The sequence below is a fragment of the Lucilia sericata genome, unplaced genomic scaffold, assembly GCF_015586225.1.
Source record: "Lucilia sericata isolate MDLA Ls3-8-SP2 unplaced genomic scaffold, ASM1558622v1 Contig000384F_arrow, whole genome shotgun sequence".
NCBI lineage: Eukaryota > Metazoa > Arthropoda > Insecta > Diptera > Calliphoridae > Lucilia > Lucilia sericata.
In genome coordinates, this window is record NW_023994403.1 from 337,780 (window position 1) to 355,906 (window position 18,127).

At 28.8% G+C, this 18,127-nt stretch overlaps 1 protein-coding gene across 1 annotated transcript in view; it reads right to left on the minus strand.

Moving 5' to 3' along the window:
• The window catches only part of LOC119604347 (neuroligin-4, X-linked), a gene marked incomplete at its 5' end in the record, with an annotated part of 30,476 nt that extends 12,616 nt beyond the window's left edge, over positions 1-17,860 (minus strand). Inside the window, 5 exons of the mRNA XM_037956921.1 lie at positions 1,705-1,917; positions 13,396-13,432; positions 13,585-13,965; positions 14,130-14,327; positions 17,621-17,860. Coding sequence (XP_037812849.1) covers positions 1,705-1,917; positions 13,396-13,432; positions 13,585-13,965; positions 14,130-14,327; positions 17,621-17,860 — 1,069 coding nt within the window. The remainder of the gene's footprint in view (positions 1-1,704; positions 1,918-13,395; positions 13,433-13,584; positions 13,966-14,129; positions 14,328-17,620) is intronic.
• Positions 17,861-18,127: the final 267 nt, after the last annotated feature.

Consider the following 18,127-nt stretch of genomic DNA (forward strand, 5'->3'; position numbering starts at 1 on the left):
TAGACTAGACTATAGACTAGACTATAGACTAGAATATAGACTAGAATATAGACTAGAATATAGACTAAACTAGACTAGACTATAGACTAGACTATAGACTAGACTATAGACTAAACTATAGACTAGACTATAGACTAAACTATAGACTAGACTATAGACTAGACTATAGACTAGACTATAGAGTAGACTATAAACTAGACTATTGACTAGACTATAGACTAGATTATAGACTAGACTATAGACTAGACCATAGACTAGACCATAGACTAGACTATAGACTAGACTATAGACTAGACTATAGACTAGACTAGACTATAGACTAGACTAGACTATAGACTAGACTAGACTATAGACTAGACTAGACTATAGACTAGACTATAGACTAGACTATAGACTAGACTATAGACTAGACTATAGACTAGACTATAGACTAGACTATAGACTATACTATAGACTAGATCATAGACTAGAGTATAGACTAGACTATAGACTAGACTATAGACTAGACTATAGACTAGACTATAGACTAGACTATAGACTAGACTATAGACTAGACTATAGACTAGACTATAGACTAGACTATAGACTAGACTATAGACTAGACTATAGACTAGACTATAGACTAGACTATAGACTAGACTATAGACTAGACTATAGACTAGACTATAGACTAGACTATAGACTAGACTATAGACTAGACTATAGACTAGACTATAGACTAGACTATAGACTAGACTATAGACTAGACTATAGACTAGACTATAGACTAGACTATAGACTAGACTATAGACTAGACTATAGACTAGACTATAGACTAGACTATAGACTAGACTATAGACTAGACTATAGACTAGACTATAGACTAGACTATAGACTAGACTATAGACTAGACTATAGACTAGACTATAGACTAGACTATAGACTAGACTATAGACTAGACTATAGACTAGACTATAGACTAGACTATAGACTAGACTATAGACTATACTATAGACTAGACTATAGACTAGACTATAGACTAGACTATAGACTAGACTAGACTATAGACTAGACTATAGACTAGACTATAGACTAGACTATAGACTAGACTATAGACTAGACTATACTATATACTAGATTATAGACTAGACTCTAGACCACTCTATATGTAGGTTAAAAAACATCTTTAAAAAAAATGTGTTACATAATTGAATAACAGTAATAATTTCTTTATCAATTCTTATCTTATATTGACATCTAAGTATTTGAAGAATTTCAGTATAGTAATGAAATTTTAATGAGAAAAGAAATCTTAATTGACCCTTCGTTACGTATGAGCAATAATGAAAACACAAATCCATATTACTCATACTACATCAAAGCGAAATCTTAATTAAATTCCATCGTAAGATATTTGAAAATAACAATTATAACCTGTTACACGCATTAATACATACAATTGTATAATTTCCATAAATAACCAAAGCGGGGGATGCTGCTATTAAACAACATCATCATCACCACCAAAATAAGGAAAAATTTATAAGAAGGCAATCTGAACAGGCTATGATAATTTCTTTTCTAGTAATGAGATTTCAATTTATTGATAGTTTTTTTTTAACAAAATTCTCCTAACCAACCTTGTTAATAAGACTTACACAAAAAATCATAATTATTTTCCCTCTTGAAATTTTATTATTAATAAAAAATAATTTGTCGATTTACCTGATATTGATTGGATGCTGTACTGGTCTCTCCCAATCCGTATACTCATTAACAATCGTTGCAAATATTTCATTCAAATGATACGTGTATGTATTGCGCACGTAGGCCTTTAAGATTTTTGAACGTCTATCAGCTTCAATACCATATTGAACATCACCCGAATTGAAGGAGAAAAACGCCTCAGCACGTGTTACGCCAGCCATTAAATCATATCTGTAAATAAATTCACAACGAACATGTACATTATTTTCGTGCCAAAGAATTGCGTATAAAAATTGGGGAAAAAATATAACTGAAAATGATGGAGTTTTTGTTGTCATTTCTTCCCTCCTCCCCCCAAAAAAATGTGAAATGTAATAAAATAAGTAAATACAATCATCATACAAAGTTTAATGAAAGTGCTGATGATATTGGTAAATAATGATGAGTTAAGACGAATAGTCTAAGAGCCAAGGAAGAGCTTGTAATAAGAATTCGTAAGTACTCGTCGTCGTTCTGACTCAAAATAATTGAAAGAAAATTGCTGAAGAAATAATAAATATATGTTAATTTGTATTACTTTTTCTTATATTTCTGGTGTATAAATGGTTGTATGTATATTGTGAATAAAATGAAAGAAATTACAAGAAATTAATGATAAAGTCAATAACATTGGCTGAAGAATATTTTAAAAGAAAAAATTAATTCTTTTGAAAATTGTGGATAATTTCGGGGAAATGTGTATAATATTCTCTGTAATCTTACAAAGTCAATAATAAATGATTGAAAGCAACTGAATTGGTCTAGTAATTTTAAATATTATTCAAATACTGCTCTAGGGATTTTTGAGATTTCTTTAATATCTTAGTTTGGAAGATCAATTGCACAAATTAAAACAAGTAAGAAATTATAGTCGGACGAGGCCGACCATATAATACCCTACAGCAGTTATAATAATAAAATGTGGTTTAATTTTCATAATAAAGCATTTAAGTTGAATTGTACCTCTTGGCTCAAGTGTACTTAAGCCATTTATTGTTGAATAAAATTTTGGATATTTAAGTCATATTTAGAAGCGGGCTTTGTATAGGGGATGGGGTTAAATGAGGCCCTATTATTGTAAAACTCATCAGGGCCATTAGGGCTAATACAGAACTTGGTTTTGCAGCTTTTTGTCGAGATACGAGTGTCTGTCGAGATACGAGACAGACAGACAGACAGACATACGGACAGAAGGACAGACAGACAGACAGACAGACAGACAGACAGACAGACAGACAGACGGACAGACAGACAGATATACAGACAGACAATCGACTCAAAAAATTATTTAAAGAATCTGAGTATAGTTTCTTTAGAAATTTGCTCAGAATCTTTTTAGAGAACTTGGAAAATTTTTTAAAAATAGTTTTTAAAAAAGCCTTTCAGTACGAAACATATTCCCACTTTCACTAAATCTTCTAAAAACATTGATTCCTTTTTCTTTAAACCTCTAGCAAATGAAAATTTTAAATAAATTCAAAAAATCATTACACATTTAATCAAAGTCCTAATACACCCGCACACATATTATAATGAGGTTTAAAAATACTTTTCATCATAATTGGATCCCAGGAGACTTTATTGTTTAATATTTCAATAAAATTGCTTAAGCAAATTTTAAAAGGTCATTTCTTTTGCTGAAATCAAAATTTTTTCCGGTTCGTGTAACATGTTAAATTTTTTTCCTCCCGCACAAAAGCAGTTCAATACAACAAGAGAAAAAAAGTGGTAGAAATGGTTGCGAAAAAAATCTCTAATAAAGAAATTTTTTGTATGAAAAAAAATATCTTTGATTACTTTTATATCATTTATTACTAGAAACTTATTTATGATGTTTACCCCAAAACTTGAAGTCCTAAAAAAAATATATATATTATATGGGTATGTGAGTCTATAAATGGCCTGCCATCCTTTTAAAACGGAAGTGTTATTAACAATTGGGTTGTTGGCCTTTTTTGTGAACTCTCTCTTTTTCTGTTTTTAACAATAGCTTGTCAACTTGAGTATATTTTGGTTAGCTATTTCGGTTCGGGTTATTCTTTTTTGGTATATTATTGTCCAAAAATAAGTCATAATTTTATATTTGCTCTTTTTCAGAGTACATACAATATTTATTTAATTTTTCTTTTTTGTGGCCAGTCAGAAATGTTTAACAGAAAAATATTCTACTGAATTGTATGCATAGTTAGTTTTCCTTTGTCACAAATAATAGTTTTTGTAACGGCAATTTATTTTTACTACTACTACTACTATTGAGGAGTTTTTGTTTAGTTTTATTGTTGTTGAGTATATTATGTATGTGTGTGGGTATGTTTATTCATTCATTCATTCAAATCCTTCGCTCAACATCAAATACTAGATTTATCTTCTCTACTATAGTTGTACTATGAATATTCATATTCAGAATTTTTCTTTTTTAGATAATGGGAATTTCCTGGATTACATAACATTTTTTAGGTAGTTGATGTATACAGTCAAAAGTTTTTATTTAGCAGAAATATTTCCATGAGGAGTTAGCCAATGGGGAGTATAATATAACAAAAATTCTATAGACAATTAGGAATAAAAAATAGTTATAAAAGATTCGTACTATATATTCTTCGGTAAATATAGTCAGATTCTGACTCAAATTTACCTCACTTTTAAAAAGAAACTTCATTCAAATTCCGAACAACTTCTCTAAAGGAAACTTCAAGAAATTTTACTCAAATTCCGTTTTTTTGTCTCATATTCTGAGCAAATCGTCTAATGAAATTTTACTCTGATTCTGAGCGAATTTTGCTCAGATTCTAAGACAAATTTCTAAAGAAATTTTATCAAATTCTGAGCAAGTTTTCTAAAGAAATTTTACACGGATTCTGAGAAAATTTTCTAAAGAAATTTTATTCAGTTTTCTAAAGATTTTCTAAAGAAAATTTTCTTAGATTCTGAAGAAATTTTTTGAGCAACTTTCTAAAGAAATTTTACTCAGATTCTGAGCAACTTTCTAAAGAAATTTTTCTCAGATTCTGACCAATTTTCTGAAGAAATTCTAGTCAGATTCTGATCAATTTCCTAAGGATATTTTGCTTAGATTCTAAGCAACTTTCTAAAGAAATTTTACTCAGATTCTGAGCAACTTTCTAAAGAAATTTTGCTCAGATTCTGAGCCAATTTTCTAAAAAAAAATACTCAGATTCTAAAGAAATTTTGCTCATATTCTGAGCAAATTATCTGATGAAATTTCTTTTGAAAATTTATTTTACTTGGATTCTGAGCAATTTTCTGAAGAAATTTTACTCAGATTCTAAGCAAATTATCTGATGAATTTTTAGTCAGATTCTGAGCAAATTTTCTAAAGAAATTTTACTCAGATTCTGAGCAAATTTTCTAAAGAAATTTTACTCAGATTCTGAGCAATTTTCTCAAGAAATTTTACTCAGATTCTGAGCAACTTTCTAAAGAAATTGTACTCTGAATCTAAGCAAATTATCTGTTGAAATTTTAGTAGGATTCTGAGCAAATTTCTAAAGAAATTTTACTAAAACTTTATAAAGGATTTTGACTTAGATTCTTAGCAAATTTTCTTTAGAAATTGGACTCAGATTCTGAGCAAATATTCTAAAAAATTTAACTCAGATTCTGAACAAATTTTATAAAAAAAATTTGGCCTAGATTCTGAGAAACTTTCTAAAGAAATTTTACACAGATTCTGAGCAACTTTCTAGAGAAATTTTGCTCAGATTCTGGGCAAATTTTCTAAAGAAATTTTACTCATATTCTGAGCAAATTTTCTGAAGAATTTTTACTCAGATTCTAAGCAAATTTCCAAAAATTTTACTCAAATTTTTAGCAACTTTTCTAAAGAAATTTTACTCAGATTTTGAGCAACTTTTCTAAAGAAATTTTACTCAGATTTTTAGCAACTTTTCTGAAGAAATTTTACTCAGATTTTGAGCAACTTTCTAAAGAAATTTTTCTTAGATTCTGATAAATTTTCTAAAGAAATTTTATTAAGATTCTGATAAAATTTTCGAAAAAAATTTTATTCAGATTCTGAGAAATTTGAAATTTTACTCAGATTCAAAACAAATTTAACTCAAATTTCATAAAGAAATTTTGTTCAGGTTCAAAAACTTTTTCCTAAAAAATCTGGTCAAATTCTGAATACATTTTTTTGTCATTTTTATAAAAATTGCTCTCTATTTACCATTATAGTACTTAATTTTACCTCTACCAAAAAGTGCTTGAAATTTTCTTCTATCAGGTACTGTAGACACTTGTTTCTAATTGTGTCAAGTTAAATTTACTCTACTTATATTTTAGCTACATGTTTTATCATTATTAATCTAAATCAACATGTATGTTTAACATGCATATAAACATAAACTACGCCCATTACCAAATACTCCGATGCATGTAGACATAACAAGTTTACCTGGTCGTTGTTGTAAGCAGAAATACAAACTTGCTTAAACAGTAACACTACATTGCTATTGGAATAGAGACAAGAATATAAAACCCTAAACTAGAACTTATAACTCAAACGAAAAGAGTATTGTTCAAATATGAGATTTTATTATTACAATAGTAATTCCCATTGTAAGAGTTATGCTATATTTGGTTTTTAAAATTGAAAGAATTCTTATTTCATTATCTAGTTTTCTCACAGTGTAACTTTAACTATGTAATGCCTTTAACTAATATTACATTATAGAATTTGTAACTTTTGCTGGTTTGTATTTAGTATGTAGTTCTCGTAAATATTTGCAATGTATGTGTGTATTTGTCTACATGCATTTCCTCTAAAACACAAGCACATAATTTTCTATATACATACATACATATGTAACTAAGGGCGGGTTTCTTACTACTCAGTTAAACTAGGCTTAACTTGCTGTTAGATTAAACTCGGAACAAATTTAGGCGGACTTTAATCGATGATTGTGTTTTTCAGTTATGGATTTATGTTCAGTTAACTTTGTTAGTATTGCCAACTTTTCACTCAAAAACATAAACAATGAACAGCTGTTTTTTGTAAATAATACTTTTGTAAAATGAAAAATTTTGGAAAATTGTTAAATAAACATTTAAAACAATAATAAATAAAACAAAACAAATTAGAATATTGCAATTTACTTAAAATATTAAGTTTTTGTTCTTCCGAAATCATTGTTTTATTGTTTTTGTTAATTGTGTCTTCTCACTTATAACTTAAGTTTAATTGGCCAATAACACTCAGTTAAACTAAGATAATAAGTAACGTTACTGTTTACTGAAAAACACAAAACATATATTAAACTAGGTTTAAACAAAGAATGTAGATTATCTTTATCTGAAAAACCCGCCCTAAGTATGTAGATATTCAACTATGTAGATGTAAGTATGTAAATGTTGTGGTTTATTTTACTGTATGTGCGTGTGTTGATTTGATTGTACATCTACTTGTATATAATTAGTGCTGCTATAATTAATATAACTGTAGCGCGACAATTATAATTGATTCAATAAATTTGCGTGGTAACTGGGAATTTAACCTAAAATACTAATACATTTACATGGCTGCTATAAACACTTGATTTAAGGATTTTGATAACTAGTACTGTTTTTTCCTCAATAGTATATTATTTTTTTTTTTTTTAGGTAATGTTTGCAAATTTTGCTTACATACTGACACATATACTGATATAAAAACAATTCACGACATTGGAACTGAAATAGTAGAATTTGAACGAAAAAAAAAAAAAACACACATCTAAAAACATGGTTAAGGCACGTAAGAGAAAATGTAAATTAGAAATTTGTAATTTGGTAAACAAATGTAGTAGACATATGGATGAAAGTGTGGAAAATTTTAATTTTGTATTACTGTCTATAAAATAATTTTAAATTAGTACGAATCACTTTGAATACATTGTATATCTGATATAATTTACCACACCAAATATGCATTAGGAAAGCTGCCTTGAACCTGAGATAATTTTCTATAGAAAATTGCCTTGAATCTGAGACAATTTTGTATAGAATGTTGTTCAGAATATGAAAAATTTTCTATATAAAAAAATGCTTAGAATCTGAAAAGTTTTCTTTAGAGAAGTTACTTAGATCCTGACACAATACTCTATAGAAAATTTGTGCAAAATCTGATGCAATTTACACACAAAAGTTGTCCCGACTCGGAGACAATTTTCTAAAGAAAAATTGCTCAAAATCTGATGCAATTTTCTAAAAAAATGTTATAAAGAATCTAAGACAATTTTTTTAGAAAACTTACTAAGAATTAGTGACAATTTTCTATAACAAATTGTTCAACATTTGTTGATAATAATTTTTAAAGAAATTTTTTTTCAGAAACTAAGACAAATTTTGCAAGAAATACAAACATTTCTAAGTATACTGAACTCTGTTTCCTGGGCAAGAAGATATCGGTGCTGGACGATAGGTAAATGTATGACATATTGGCTTTATAAAAGTGTAATTAGACCAATTTAGCCTATGCTTCAATAATCAGCGTACATGCAGCTTGGGTGTAAATGGTGCCATAAGTACACCAAAGTATACTGGACAATGGCTCATAACTGTCCAAAAGTTGTTATAGGATAAACCACCAATGTATATTGGACACATTGGAAGGCTATATACAATTATCGTGTACTAGCATAATGCTACAGGGAGTTCAGCGTAAATGCTGCTTGGGTATAAGGGGTGTCATGAGTACTACGTTTAACCAAAGATCTAGAAACGTTGCAAGATTTTCTACCCATTGAAACATATATAAAATATGTGGCGGCACTTACAGCCGAATGGCTCATAGCTGTCCAAACGTTGTTATAGGACAAGCCACCAAAGTATACTGGACACATTGGAAGTCTATACACAATTATCGGACGTGTCCGATACAGATACAGAATATGTCGGAAACTTTAAAACACTGATGCTAGATAGAATATCTTGGTCAAGCGGACCATTACAGCAAATACCCGTAGGAATCCGTTGCTACATGGATGGCTCTAAATTGGGAGACAAAGTGGGCCTGGGATTCTATATTGAAAACCCAGAAACAGAAATATACCACCGTTAACCTAATTACAACACAATCTACCAGGCAGAAGTACGAGCAATAACGTAATGTGTAAATTGGATTCCAATATACATATATGGCGCTCACAGGTCTTAACATATTGACCGACAGCCATAAGGCAATAAGACCTCTACACTGAAAGGTAAAAGAAGTCTGGAATAAGTAAGTATAAGACAATTAGGGCAATATCAGGTGATAAAGTTAAATCTAAAACCGTATTGAATTGTATGAAAGCTTTAAGTGAAGACTCTCCTAGAGATAAGGTTTACATCATATGGATACCAGGCCACTCGGGAGTAGTCGGCAACGAAAGGGCTTTAAAGGGAAGGAAGCTCGAGGTAGTTAACCTGACAAACGCAAAACCATTGGACACAACTAATGATGAATTAAAAATATTGGTAAGAGAATCCCATAAATTCTCTTGGAATAACGAAACGTTGGGTAGAACCACAAAGATATTATGCGGTGATCCTGATGAGAGCATGATAAGAAATCTCCTCAAAATGAGCAAGTCTGAGGTTAGTATGATAGTACGTATTGTGAGTGGACACACAGGATTACAAGCACATCTATACAAAATTGAACGTGAGGATTCAGATGAGAGGACAACGCATTTTCTTTACCACTGTCAGGCATTCGTCGAAGATAGATCCATGTATCTGGGAAGTGATGTTATTAAGGAAATAACATTCCTGACTAACACGGATTGGAAAATTCTTAGGAATTTTGTGCTAACTTAAATAATGGACCGATGTTAACCATTTGTCCCTGGGACAATAGAAGATCATGTACCAAATTTTATTGAATTATTTTTGAAATTGCGACCTGTAGTTTGACTACAAGGTTTACATGAACGGGCGGATATAGCTAAATTGATTCAGAAAATTATTCTTTGCCGCTTGGTATACTTTAAGGTTTTTCAAGGAACAATATTATTGTGTGTTACAAACATCACCACAAACCCAATTTACCCTTGTAAGTGTATATTGGGTTTGGGTATAAAAATTGAAGGGTTTTCTTTGGCTTTTGGACAAAAAGTTAAATCTTAATTGGCTTCAAACTTTAGCTTAAATTTAGTATTTAAATCAACATTTTGATTTGGTATGTAAATAAAGTATGTAGATATCAGACAATATATACATGATAATTATCATATATTTATATATATGTATATAGAAACATAGGTACATAGGTAAAAAGCTTAATTGCTTATTAGCTGGTGAAGTATGCCTAACAATTTTCAGAAAGTTATATATTTTAATTGTTTAATAAGTTTTATATATAGCACATACTTAAGTAAATTCATTCTTTAACTCGTTTTACTTTATGTAGAACTAAATTACACACAGACCTTTCCCTTCAATGGCAAATAAGCAGAGCAACTTAATTCTGCTGACATGACTCTTCAATGCTTGTCTTGTCTTCATATACGTATATAGCATGCTGAGCTACTCAAAATGTAATTTATTAAATATAATTATGTCATGTTAAGCAATTTCAAGCAGCTAATTAACAAAATCTCTAATAAATTTATTATGACAACAAATTAAATTCAACTAAAACCTAATAAGCCTACAACATATATACATATGTACATACATGTAATCATCACTTATTCATTCATTCATTCATTTGTTCAACCATTTAACTAAAAAAATCATTCATTCGTACGTTTAACATTCATTCATTGAAAAATTCAGCGAGTTTTTCTATGCGGAACAAGAGAAAAATATTTTTTTATGATAATTTACAACAAAAGAAGACGTGATTGAAAATAATTCATGCAAATATTTTTTTTCTGTGCATTATTTAAAATCAGTTGTATGTGTTAAATAATTCAATAAAATGATGAAATCTATAGAGGCATATGATGTGACATGATAAAAGTATTGCCCAGCAGAAAATTAAGGCCTAAAGACAAAGTTGGAGTAAATTTTCTAGGCGAAAGGACACATACAGTCACTCAACTTAATCACTGAAAAGTTAAGGTATGTCAAAGTAATATTTTCATTAAACAGTGAGAAATGAAATGAAACAAAAACATGACACCTCATTTATTAGACACGCTAGAAATCTTTAAGAAAAACTCCACAGGGTTGTAAATAAATGTAGCATATTCAAATAAATTACATGTGATTGTATCTTGTAAAAAAAAAGAAAATGAAACAAATATGTTCCTTTATGATTACATTTATGTATAATATGTGTGCGTTTGTAATTGTATAGAATTATATACATAATTGAATTCAAATGTATTTGATGAAATTGAATTGAAACGAAATGAATGTAATATTATAATAAAATTGAAAACTGAAAATTGTAAATGATGCGTATAAATAATGTACAATTTTAATGTATTTATATACTGATATCTAATTGTTTATGTGTATGTAGGCGTTTGTATTTAAATCTTGTATGTAATTTTTTTTCAATCTATAAAAGTACTCATGCACTCTTCTTGTGTGTGTGTGTGTCTGTGCGAATATAAGGATAAATTGCTGTTGTATAAATTAACATTGATATTGAAATAAATGAGAGTACTCAAATTAATTTATTAAATTATTTTGTGATTTTTTTTTTCATTTAAATCTAAACTCTTTTTGAATTATAAAAAGTATATAAAATATTTGACTTAAGTCTCAGTTTCTGCACCATGCCAATGTTTTCTCTATCCGAAATTTTGGCAGATTCAAAGCAATTTTTGTTCAATACGTAAATGTTTCTAATTTTAATCAATTCTTCCAAAAGTAATTATTCTTAATTTTAATTTTTATAGACCGCCAGGATTTTTTGAAAGGAAATAATCTCAAATTAGAGAAAATTTTCTTTAGAAATTTATCTCAGATTTCAAGCAAATTTTCTATAGAAAAAAATCCTTACTCCTATGCAAATTTCCTATTGATGTTTCAGATTATGAGCAACTTTTTTATAGAAAATAGTTTAAGATTATAAACAAATTTGCCATCGAAAATTTTACCAGAATTAATCCGATTCTGCGCCGTTTTTAGCTACTTTTCTATAGAAAATAGTCTCAGATTCTAATCAAATTTTCCATAGAAAATTCTATCAGGTTTTCGGCAATTATTCTACACAAAAATCAATTAGTTTCTAAAAAAGTAAAAAATTACATTTGAAGTAATGGTAATTGAAGATTTACCAATTACAATTACTTGTAATTGTAATTGAAGTTTTTCCAATTATTTGTAATTTAATTGAAGTTTTTCCAATTTTTTGACAATTACAGTTACTTGTAATTGTAATTGAAGAATTTCCAATTACAATTACTTGTAATTGTGTATTTTGTTCCTTATAATTACATGTAATTTATAATTAGTAATACCTTAATGATAATTACAAGTAATTGTAATTGGCAAAACTTCAATTACACATTACAAGTAATTGTAATTGGTTATTGGTCAATTACACATTACAAGTAATTGTAATTGGAAAAACTTCAATTACAATTACAACTAATTGTAATTGGTTTTTGCTCAATTACACATTACAAGTAATTGTAATTAACCATGTAATGAATTACTTTGTGTAATCATTACCCCCCATGCCTGATTCTAAACCATTTTTAGAAAAATGTCTTAGATTCAGAACCAATTTAAATTTAGAAAATTTTTTCCGATTCTCAACACTTATTCTACGATATAATATCAAATTTTTCTAAAAACAATTACCAAAATTGGATTACTGGTTAATAGTACTTCTATACAGAAAATTGTCTCAGTTTCTAAGCTTCCTTTCAGAAGAAAATAGTCTCATTTCTTCATCTACTTTTGAATAGAAAACTATTTTAGTTTCTGAGTTATTCGACGATTACTCAGAGCAATTTTCCTAAAAGCAATTACCAGATTTGGATTACTTCGGATCACAATAATTATCTATAGAAAGTTGTCTCAGTTTTTGAGATTTTTTTATAGAAAATTGTCTCAGTTTCTAATATGCTCTTCTATAGAAAATTATCTTAATTCCTGAGTTACTTTTCTATAGAAAATTGTCTTAGTTTCTGTGCTTATCTCTCAATTTCTAAACTATTTTTCTATAGAACATTGTCGCATTTCCAGATCTACTTTTCTAAAGAAATTTATCTTAGTTCATGAGCTTAATTTTGAAAGAAAACTCTCTCTCTTCTGAGCTATTCTTCTACGGAAAATTGTCTCATATCCTGAGCTACTTTTCTATAGAAATTTGTTTTAGTTCTTGAAATTCTTTTCTATTGAAAATTGTCTTAATTCGTGAGCATCTTCTTTATGAAAAACTCCAAGTTCCTGAACTACCTTCATATGGAAAAATTTCTCAGTTTCCGGACTTCTTTTCTGAGTTCCTGAGCTACATTTCTATAGAAAATTGTCCCAGTTTCTGCACTAGTTTTTTTTATAGAAAATTGTCTAAGTTTCTGAGAATTTTCTCAGTTCTTAAAGTTCTTTTCTGTATAAAATTGTCTCACTTCTTGAGAAAATTTTCTCAGTTTCTGAGATTAGAAAATTTTTTCAATATAAATAAGGTCCTTAAATTTTTATTTTCCAATACAATAATAACGTTCTTAATGATTTTGAAATTATTACCCAAAATACTTATAATCTTATAATTTAAATACATACCTGGATAATTTATTAATAGCTGTTTTCCTCATTAACACTAAGTTAATTATAATTAGTGGCAAAAGATAAACAAGATAGCAGCAAGTTTAAGGAAATAAAATCATATCGTATTAATAAATATAATTAAAAAAGTGACAATTTATAAAAAAAAAAATTCAATTAATATGTTAGAATATAACCATAACCTACCTATATTCTCCAATTGTCCCGGTGTACCCCAACCACCATGCGCTGCATTGCCTGCCTCACCGCCCAAACCACCACCGGCCAACGTTGAAGCCTGTGCATTTAAAGAGCCAGCTGGTGGTGGAACATAGTCACCACCATCTATAACAACACCATCAATGCTGGGGCCAAAGGCAAAACCAAATTCAGGTTGTCTAATCGGTACACTTAACAATTGTTCTAAAGGTTTTTCTCTTAAACACTTCATAAAATGTGCATGCGGCAGGTCGGGTGCACAGTTAACATGATGTGCTACAATGGCAGCATATTTGGCTGGATTACTAACCAAAGACCAAGGTGTCAAACCTGAGCCAGACATTAAAATCGCACGATTGAATAGTAAACCTTTATTTCAGTTCATTTTTTTTTTACGGCAAATAAAATGTTAAAAGGATGAAGAAGTGGGGAAAAAAAGAAATTAAAATTTAAATGTATTGCATAGAATTTTATTTATATTGTGGTTTTTGTGGCCATTTTTAGTGGCTGTGGTAACATTTTCTACAATTTACCTTCTGGCACTGCCATTGATGATATTAGAAAATGAACACATGCTGCTCCGGTGCCATGGCCAGCTAATGTTATACTTTGCGGGTCACCGCCAAAAGCAGCTATATTTTCCTTTAACCAATGTAATGCTGCTATGATGTCCATTAAACCATAGTTGGCTGGCAGCTTTGAATAACGATCGGTGTTGGCATTTAAGAAACCTTTAATAAAATTAAATGTTTCGTAACATATTATTATGTGTATGAGTGAAAATAGGAAAAAAAGAAATAATAGTCTTTTGTGTTGTAATTGTGTGGCAATTTCGATTTAATCTTTTTAAGTATGTGTATGAAATGGAATAAAAGTTAAGTATGAAAGATTATAACAAAAGGCAAAGTATTGGTAGGTTTAAATCTGCATTATTAGACAATACTGATTCAATTAAAAAGTTATTTAGTATTTTTTTTATATTATTAAGAAACAAAATTACACTATGTATAAAAAATTCCCAAATATCTATTATTCAAAATTTGTCTCAATCACTTTCTAACAAAAACTATTTTATGCAATACATTTTCTTAGTAATTTAATATTGAATTTATTTCAATATAATAAAAACCTAAAAACGAGGGAAATCTACTACTACTAGTATTATTAGAAAATTGTTTCTTTCTTTATCAATGAATTTCCACATGACTTCCTTTTGATAAACTAAATTGTGTTTGCAGTAAAAATAAACTTCCAATATGATAATATTGAAGGCTGTGTGTGCAATAGACTGCTGCAAATGCTTCAAGGTAATTTACATTAACTCGTAATCTTAGGAATTTCAAGGAGTGTAACTGTGAATATCGTGTTAATACGGTCAATTAATTCCTTAATATTTTCTAAGAAGATATAGACATGTCCGTCCGTCTACCAGCCAGTAGATAGGACGATATAGTGTCAAGGAAAAGTGATTATAACTAACTAACTAACTAACTAACTAACTAACTAACTAACTAACTAACTAACTAACTAACTAACTAACTAACTAACTACTAACTAACTAACTAACTAACTAACTAACTAACTAACTACTAACTAACTAACTAACTAACTAACTAACTAACTAACTAACTAACTAACTAACTAACTAACTAACTAACTACTAACTAACTAACTAACTAACTAACTAACTAACTAACTAACTAACTACTAACTAACTAACTAACTAACTAACTAACTAACTAACTAACTAACTAACTAACTAACTAACTAACTAACTACTAACTAACTAACTAACTAACTAACTAACTAACTAACTAACTAACTAACTAACTAACTAACTAACTAACTAACTAACTAACTAACTAACTAACTAACTAACTAACTAACTAACTACTAACTAACTAACTACTACTAACTAACTAACTAACTAACTAACTAACTAACTAACTAACTAACTAACTAACTAACTACTAACTAACTAACTAACTACTAACTAACTAACTAACTACTAACTAATAACTAACACTACTAACTAACTAACTACTAACTAACTAACTAACTAACTAACTAACTAACTAACTAACTAACTAACTAACTAACTAACTACTACTAATACTAACTAAGGGCTAACGAACTAACTAACTAGACTAACTAACTAACTAACTAACTAACTAACTAACTAACTAACACTACTAACTAACTACTAACTAACTAACTACTAACTAACTAACTAACTAACTAACTACTAACTAACTAACTAACTAACTAACTAACTAACTAACTAACTAACTAACTAACTACTAACTAACTACTAACTAACTAACTAACTAACTAACTAACTAACTAACTAACTAACTAACTAACTAACTAACTAACTAACTAACTAACTACTAACTAACTAACTAACTAACTAACTAACTAACTAACTAACTAACTAACTAACTAACTACTAACTAACTAACTAACTAACTAACTAACTAACTAACTAACTACTAACTAACTAACTAACTAACTAACTAACTAACTAACTAACTAACTAACTAACTAACTAACTAACTAACTAACTAACTAACTAACTAACTAACTAACTAACTACTAACTAACTAACTAACTAACTAACTAACTAACTACTAACTAACTAACTAACTAACTAACTAACTAACTAACTAACTAACTAACTAACTAACTAACTAACTAACTAACTAACTAACTAACTAACTAACTAACTAACTAACTAACTAACTAACTAACTAACTAACTAACTAACTAACTAACTAACTAACTAACTAACTAAATAAAACTAACAATAACTAATACTAACTACTCTAACTAAATACTACTAACTACAACTAACACTAACTAATGTAAACTAACTAACAAAACTAACTAACGAACTAACTAACTAACTAACTAAACTAATAACATAACTAAAACAACTAAATAAAACTACTACTAAATAACTAACTACTAACTAACTTACTAACTAACGACTAACTAACGATTAAACTAACTATACTAACTAACTAACTAACAATGTATTATACATACACCACTATAATGGCGCAAAAATATTAGTCGTAATCTACCATAAGGTATACCGATTGACTTAGAATCACAGGAAATCTGAGTCAGAACCACATCCTGAGTCAGAATCATTTTCGGAGTCAGAATGACTTTCTGAGTCAGAATCACTTGGTGACTCGATTTAGACATGTCCATCTATATTTGAACGAAATTATTGAAAATTGTTGAAATCGGTCCATTATTTCCCCGATACAAAAGGACCTTCCAATTTGGGCATTTTTGTCCATAACTACGTCAAATATACTACTATCTCTCCGAAAAAATGACACAACTAAGTTTTATTTAGGCATAAATGAAAATTTTTATAATGATCGCCCCTTATATGCCCCAAACAAAATATCTTAAATTTCCAAAATTGACTTATAACCATTTGTATAAATATACATCCCTCCTCCCAATTTCTTGAGAATCGGCCCATATTTGTCCCCAGCTCCCATATAAACCTCTTTTAGAAAATTAGTTGTTTATCTATAAGTTACTTAAATACATCGGAATTAAGATAACATTCAACATAAAAGTATCTTTATGAAAAATAAATAATTTCTTAAATATGGTAGGCCATGCCCGACTATACTTTCCTACTTTTTATGATTCTAAAATCTTCTCTATGCGATTCACCTGCACCCTATTGTACTAGTATGTAAAAAAACTACAATATTATTGAGTAAATAAATAACATGTAGTTATAATGTTACTTTACGTATTGTTTCAAATTATTTGTATCTAATAATTTACATTTATTTTTGTTTATTTTATATGTTATGTTTTGTATACATTTTTCATGTATATCAAATTTACAACAATATGTTTTGTAATCAAAGAAATTAGTTATATTAAATTTATTTGCCAATAGGAAATGAGTTTAAACAAATTGTTGAGATTTTTTCTTAAATACATATACATATACATATGTATTTATTAACTAGAAACAAAAACTTACCTAATAAACCCAAACGATAGTTAATAGTAACAACTAACATTTGACCAAAACTGGCTAATACTGAACCATCATAGGGATTGCCACTATTCCATTCGTATGATTCACCATGAACAAAAACCATAACTGGCAATTTTGCTTGTGATGATGATGAGGAAGATGAACTGCTACTACTACTGCTGCTGCCACTCGATGAAGAACTTGAACTGCCACTACTACTCGCTGAAGAATCTCTTGAGGCAACTGCAAAGATTTAGAGAAAACGAAAAGGAAATTAAGTATGGGAATGAAATCAAATTGTTGTTAGCATAAAATAACCATTAAGTTTAGTTCAGTTTTTGTTTCACTTTTAATTTGTTTAGTCCACCAAACACAAAAAAAAATTAGCTAAGACAGTTTAAGAGCATTAATTAATGTATTTTATTTTTTTATTCCCTTTTGCCACTTTTAGCGTTCTGTGTTTTTTTTTTTTTTGCACACTTGGTATATTTGTAGAGTTTTTTCTGCTGC